Here is a 7232-nt window from a genome sequence, read left to right on the forward strand (position 1 = left end):
GGTTTTTTTTTTTTTTTTTTTTTTTTTTTTTTTTTGGTGATGCCAAGGATTAAATTTAGGACCTCACACATGCAAACCAAGAAAGTGCTCTACCACTGACCTACATCTCTAGCCCTTTTTATTTTTTATTTTGAGACTGAATCTTGCTAAACTGCCAAGGCTGACCTTGAATTTGCAATCCTCCTGCCTCAGCCTCTAGTCACTGATATTCTAGGCATGAGCCACCATGTCCAATTTACTCTTTGGTTATCTTAAAATTGTTTTACTTAATCCTACTGTCAAGGAAAGAATACTTCCAAGTCTGTTTATCTAGTGTCTTTTTTCTTTTTTTAAATATCTTTTTAGTTGTCAGTGGACCTTTTATTTATTAATTTATTTATATGTGGTGCTGAGAATAGAACCCAGTGCCTCACACATGCTAGGGAAGTGCTCTACCACTGAGCCATAACCCCAGCTCCCAAGTGCCTTATTTTTTTATATATAATATTTAAACACTAGGAAAAAGCTAATGTATTTGTTAGCTGTATATCTAAAGGCAAGTTTATTTAACTCACTGAACCTTAATTTCCTCAAAATAGAATTGTTAATAACTATTTCACAGAGAAATATTTCCAGATTAAATGAGAGAAGACACATCTGTCATATTCTGCGTACTCAAATGTTGATAATGATACCATGAAGATTTGAGAAAAGACTAAAGTACGAACACTAAATTCATTTAAATCTGTTATAACATCTGGTATTTTAGAAAATTTAGAGTATTAGCTGTTAATACTTTTTGTTTAGTTATCATCATTAGAGGCAGTACAGCTGCTTCTGAGTTTTGGATACCAAGAATGACTTGGACTTGAGCTAGGTGCAGTGGTGCACACCTGTAATCCCTGTGGCTCAGGAGGCTGAGGCAGGAGGATCGAAAGTTCAAAGCCAGCCTCAGCAAGTCCCTAAGCAATTTAGCAAAACCCTGTCTCAAAATTAAAAAAATAAAAATAAAAAGGGCTGGGGATGTTCTTCAGTGGTTAAGTACCCCTGGGTTCAGTTTCGGGTGCAAGTGTGTGTGCACACACACACAAAGAATGACTTGGACTTGATGTTCCATCATATGCTTGATTCTTTCGATCCTCCTGCCTTAGCCTCGTGAGCCACAGGGATTACAGGTGTGCGCCACTGCACCTAGCTGAATAAAGCAGGACTAAATACAGTAATAAATATAGTTCTAGCTTGATATATCTAGTTATTTTCCACAATTCAGGTTTTGTTTTTTGTTTGTTTGTTTGCTATCAGGGATTGAAGCCAGGGGTGCTTAACCACTGAGCCATATCCCTAGCCCTTTTTAATATTTTATTTAGAGATAGTCTCAATAAATTGCTTAGGGTCTCACTTAGTTGCTGATGCTGGGTTTGAACTTGTGATCCTCCTGCCTCAGCCTCCAGAATTGCTGGGATTACAGGCATGCAATACCCTACCCAGCAAACAGTTCAGTTCTTGAAACTGCTCACATGATATTTGGAAGACTGGAAATAATTACTTCATTCTTTGATGCTGATTGAGGAATTAACTTCAATTTTAAAAGATAATTAAAATAATATTGCTGATTATTTTAAATAAATATAATAATATATAATAAATAATAGGTGGTAAATTGCCCATCTACTTTTGGTATTGAAATAAACAGTCATTTTGTTATTAATTTTCATAGTAAAAATGTTACGTTTTAATTGCTGGTAGCTACAAATTTATGCGATCAATAAATATAGTATAATCACTCAGCACATTCTTTGTTTATTGTTACACAAGAAATTAATTCCAAATGGCTCACATAAAATTGGTGGTTTTAGGGCTGGGGTTGTAGCTCAGTGGTAGAGTGCTCGCCTCCTACATGGAAGGCACTGGGTTCGATCCTCAGGTTCACATAAAAATAAAATAAAGGTATTGTGTCCATCTATAACTAAAAAAATATTTTAAAAAATGGGTGGTTTTACCTAGGCATGGTGGTGCACGTCTGTAAGCCTAGAGGCTTGGGAGGCTGAGACAGGAGGAACCCAAGTTCACAGCCAGCCTCAGCAATTTAGCAAGGCCCTCAACAACTCAGTGAGACCCTGTCTCTAAATAAAATACAAAATAGGGCTGGGGATGTGGCTCAGTGGTCAAGTGCCCCAGAGTTCAATCCCGGGTACCCCTTCTCAAAAAAAAAAAAAAAAAACTTTAGGAACTGAAAGCATAGCTCAGTGGTAAAGCAGGTACTTAGCATGTGCTAGGTCCTGGTTCAATCCCTAGTATCCCCCCCCCCCCCCCAAAAAAAACCCCAAAAAGTCTAAAGAGTGTTAAAGCCCTTTAGGAACTTTTGTTTATTCACCGTACACATCTATTTCATTAAACAAAAACAGGAAGATGATTTCAAGTAGCAGTTAATTATAGGTCTCCTTATTCTTTACTATTGTACTGATATATTGTTTTCCTTTTTAGACTATTCAAATAGTCTAAACTTTACTACTACTTTGTCAAGATATCCTAAAAATAAAGGAAGTAGTATGCTTAACAAAAATGGGAGCTTAAATTAGAATCAGTGAATTTTCCGAGCATCATTGAGAAGAGTAACAAATAGGGCCTTCTCTGTGAAGAGGAGGAGGGAGGGTAAGGAGTGGGCAGCTAGCAAGGGCATGATTAGCCAGGCTCGGTTCCATCAGCTTACTGAAACCCAAAGCCTATTTTGTTTCCTTTTTTTTCACATATTTCCATATTTTTATTGGTGCATTAGAATTGTATGTAATGGTGGGATTTGTTGTCATATATTTGTACATGCACACAACAATATGGTTGTGCCAGTATCACTCCCCAGTATTTCACTGTTTTCTTTCTTTTTTAAAATTTGTTTTTGACAGTAGAATTCACTTTGATACATCATACATAATGGAGTATAATTTCTCATTCTTCTGGTTACACATGATATACAATCCCATTGGTCATATAGTTATATGGTTACACATGATATACAATCCCATTGGTCGTATAATTATATATGTACACAGGGTAATAATGTCTGATTCATTCTATTATCCTTCCTACCCCCACTTTGTTTTCTTTTCTTCTTTGCAGTTTTACCAAATAATCTGTTTATGAAGATGAAGAAAAATAGGAAGCTTGGAAACAAGCCTTTTGGAAGCTTGTTTTCTTTCCTTTGTGTTTGACTAAAATCTTGCCTTATTTCTGTGCTCATCCTGTCTTTGCAGTAGGATGTAAGCTCCTATTGGGCAGGAATAAATCTTTTTTGTTGTAGTTGTTTGTTTTTTATATTATTTTTTACCCTGCTTATTACATATTTAAGTCATAAGTCTGCGCAATAGGAAGCTTTAAAAAACTAGTTTATTCCTGCAACCTGTGTATTTGATTGAAAAATCCTTCAGAGTCATAGACCATGAGTCGATTCCAGCACTACCTCTTTCAGTAATGTCTGGAAGTTGCAGGTACCTTCTCTGAATATGTTTTCAGTCTCTCACACAGAGATGATATCTGCCACCTCAGGTTGTTACTGGAGATCAGATAACTTACCTGAGGCACATAGTGAAGTTCCTTGTGCATAAGTGGTAACTGCCCCGGCTCTACTTGGTCTTCTCCTTCCCCATCTCACATCCTTCTCCACTCCCTCCTTAATCTCAATTCCTGCTGTCCACTCCCTCCACATGCCAGGCTGGTCCCGTAGACCTCTTTCTGTCCTAGCAGAATACACGTCCTCAGGGCCTTAGTTCTTTCTTTTTTGTCTATTCTTCCCCCAGATGTCTGCACAGCTTGCTTCCTACTCAAACATAAGCTTACCAAAGGTCTTTCTTTCTTTCTTTTTTTTGCACAGGGGATTTAACTCAGGGGGTTTGTACCACTGAGCCACATCCCCAGCCCTTTTTTGTTATTTATTTTGAGACAGGGTCTCACTGAGTTGTTTGGGGGGTGGGGGTATCTCACTAAATTGCTGAGGATGGTCTTGAACTCGTGATCCTTCTGTCTCAGCCTCCTGAGCAGCTGGCATTACAAAAGTACACCACTGTGCTGGGCCAGAGGTCTTTCCTGACATCTCATTTAAAGTATCATTCTCAGGCTTGGGGATGTGTCTCAGTGGTAGAGTGTTTGCCTTGCATACATGAGGCCCTGGGTTCAATCCTCAGCACCACAAAAAAATAAATTCAATAAAATAGCATTCTCTTCTTAACCTGCCTTTTTCTTTTTGGTGCTGATCAAATACTTATGATATATCATCTGTATCTTCCCACAAAGTCTAAGTCCACAAGAACAGGGACTTTATTTTGTTCACTGTCACATGCTAGCACAGAGAACAACATTCAGTATATAGTAGGTACTAAATTTTTTTAACGAATTGTCATCAATGACAATATTTCAGCAATAAGATGCCCTAATAATTTCTCCTTATTAGTAACTTTGGACATTGTCACTTTTTGCTTAAGGATCATTCAGACCTTATTGCAAATGAACAAAGTACTAATTCTCAGCTTTTTTTTTTTTGTGATCATCCCCCCCCACCCCCCCAGGTTTCAGTGTGGCCCAGAAGCCATTTGGAGCCACATACGTATGGAGCAGCATTATAAATACTCTTCAGACACAAGTGGAAGTAAAAAAACGAAGGCATCATTTAAAAAGACACAATGACTGCTTTGTGGGTTCAGAAGCCGTAGATGTCATTTATTCTCATCTAATTCAGAATAAGTACTTTGGTGATGTAGATATTCCTCGGGCCAAAGTGGTGAGAGTGTGTCAGGCACTTATGGACTATAAAGTATTTGAAGCAGTTCCAACCAAGGTTTTTGGAAAAGACAAAAAACCTACATTTGAAGACAGTAGTTGCAGCCTTTATAGATTCACAACAATACATAACCAAGACAGTCAGATGGGCAAAGAGAACAAAGTATATTCACCTTCCAGGTTGGTATATAATGATGATAGATTATCATGGGAATGTTGGCAGGATTTTGTCTACTTTTTTATGAGAGAGTGACTGACTATATATTACTTTCTTAATAACTTGGCTAAGTATGGATCTGAAGATGTATTTGATAAAGTACAGTGAAATTTTATTAACTTTGTTTCTGCTAAATATAAAATATTTAAGAGATACCAATGAACAGACTTTGATTTTTCTCAAGTTATAGGTAGTGAAAAAAAAAAAAAAGAGTTAAAAATTTTATTTAGAAAGTGGCCTGAGGATTGGAGATGCAACTCAGTGGTAAAGTGCTTGCCTAGCAAATGTAAGGCCCTGTGTTCTATCAGTGGCACCACACAGAAGAAAAATAAAGATGGTCTGAGAAAGAGCTTGAGTTGTGGCTCAGTGGTAGAGCACTTGCCTAGCATGCATGAGGCGCACTGGGTTTGATACCCCCACCACATAAAAATAAATAAATAAAAATAAAGTTAAAGGGAAAAAAAAGTCTTGAGAACAGAAGGAGAAGGCAGGCAGGGAGACACCCAGGCTGTAGATATCACTAGAATCCAGAAAGTGGAAGAGGTGAGAGTGAAAGGACATGTGTGAGAGTGCCAAGGCCTCTTGTGACTATTGAGGAATTTGTTCTTTTTTTTTTTGGTGATTGTAGATGGACACAATATCTTTATTTATTTTTATGTGGTGCTGAGGATTAAACCCAATGCCTTTTCCATGCTAGGCAAGCACTCTACCAGTGAGCTACAACCCCAGCCCCTGTTTGTTTGTTCTGGAGACAGGGTCTCACTTGCAGTATTGCCCAGGCTGGTCTCCAGCTCCTGGGCTCAAGTGATTCTCCTACTTCAAGGATGTGCCACTGTGTCTGGCATATTAAGGAATTTGGATGTGATCATACAGGTGTTGGGGAGGCCACAGAAAGATTTTTAGCACGATGAGTTTATATTTTAGGAAGGCTGGGGATGTAGTTCATTGGTAGAACACTTGCTTAGCATGAGCAAGATCCTGAGTTATTCCCAGCACCAAGCAAAAAAAAAAGAATAAAATAAGGAAAGGTGTTCCTGGTAGTTACATGGCAGTCTACTAGGGATATAGCTAGTTAGGAATTTATTACAGTATTATAGTCTACAAAATTGAGGGGGGTGTTGAGCTAAACAGCATGGGGGTAAAGAGAGGTTCATTTAAAGAGACTGGGAAGATCAGAATTGTAGAACCCAGTGGCTGAATACATAATGAACTTAGTTATGAAGTACAACAGTTTTACCTTTCCCTTGTATTCTCAGCTAAACTGCAGAGGTTTCAGTGTAATTTGAAGCTCTCATGATTCAGATCTGACCTAAAGTCAGAGTTTGAAAGTTGACTTTCAGATATTTTTTTTGCCTCTGTATCTAAAACATTATATCGTTTACCTCTGTATACAAAAAGGAAATATGAGGTGGGGCCCCACTTTTTGGATGCAGTCCATATGCTTTTTTTGAGACCACTGGGTCAGACATGTTTAGGAACTTCGGAGATTTTAGGAATTTTTTTAAATTTTTTTTTTGGGGGGGTTACTGGGGATTGAACTTGGGGCACTAGACCACTGAACCACATCCCCAGCCCTATTTTGTATTTTATTTAGAGACAAGGTCTCACTGAGTTGCTTAGCACCTCACTGTTGCTGAGGTTGGCTTTGACCTCACCATCCAACTGTCTCAGCCTCTCAAACCACTGGGATTACAGGTGTGTGCCTTCGCGCCCAGCAATTTTAGGACTTTTAAAAATACATATAGTATATAACACCCCTAGAGGGATATGGGACAACAAACAAAGCATATTAATAATTCTGTGGTAAACAAAGGAATGTTCATACTATCTGAAATAAATAAAAGCTATGATAAATCTCAAGATAGGGTTTTTTGGTTTGCTTTTTGTACTGGAGGTTGAACCCAAAAGTACTCTACCACTGATCTATATCCTTGGTCTTTTTCATTTTTTTGTTTTGAGGCAGGGGCTTACCAAGTTGCTGAAGCTGGCCTTGAACTCGTGATCATCCTGCCTCAGCCTTCTGAGTCATTAGAATTATAGGCCTATACCCAGAATAGGTTTTGTGAACATAAGAATGCTGAATAAACTTAACTTTTTTTTTTTTTTTTTTTTTTGGTTTTTTCTGGTGGTACTGGGGATTAAACCCAAAGTTGCTGGGGCTGCGGTGTAACTTAGTGGTAGAGTGCTTGCTTAACATGTGTGAGGCACTGGGTTTGATCCTCAGCATCACATAAAGATAAATAAATAAAAGTATTGTGTCCATGTACAA

General features: G+C 38.1%; 1 protein-coding gene across 1 annotated transcript in view; it reads left to right on the forward strand.

Moving 5' to 3' along the window:
- Depdc7 (DEP domain containing 7) overlaps positions 1–7232 on the forward strand; it is a 21297-nt gene that overhangs the window by 8549 nt on the left and 5516 nt on the right. Inside the window, exon 2 of the mRNA XM_048788210.1 lies at positions 4536–4996. Within this exon, the coding sequence (XP_048644167.1) occupies positions 4536–4996 (461 nt within the window). The remainder of the gene's footprint in view (positions 1–4535; positions 4997–7232) is intronic.

Source organism: Marmota marmota, unplaced genomic scaffold (assembly GCF_001458135.2).
Source record: "Marmota marmota marmota unplaced genomic scaffold, marMar, whole genome shotgun sequence".
Lineage (NCBI taxonomy): Eukaryota > Metazoa > Chordata > Mammalia > Rodentia > Sciuridae > Marmota > Marmota marmota.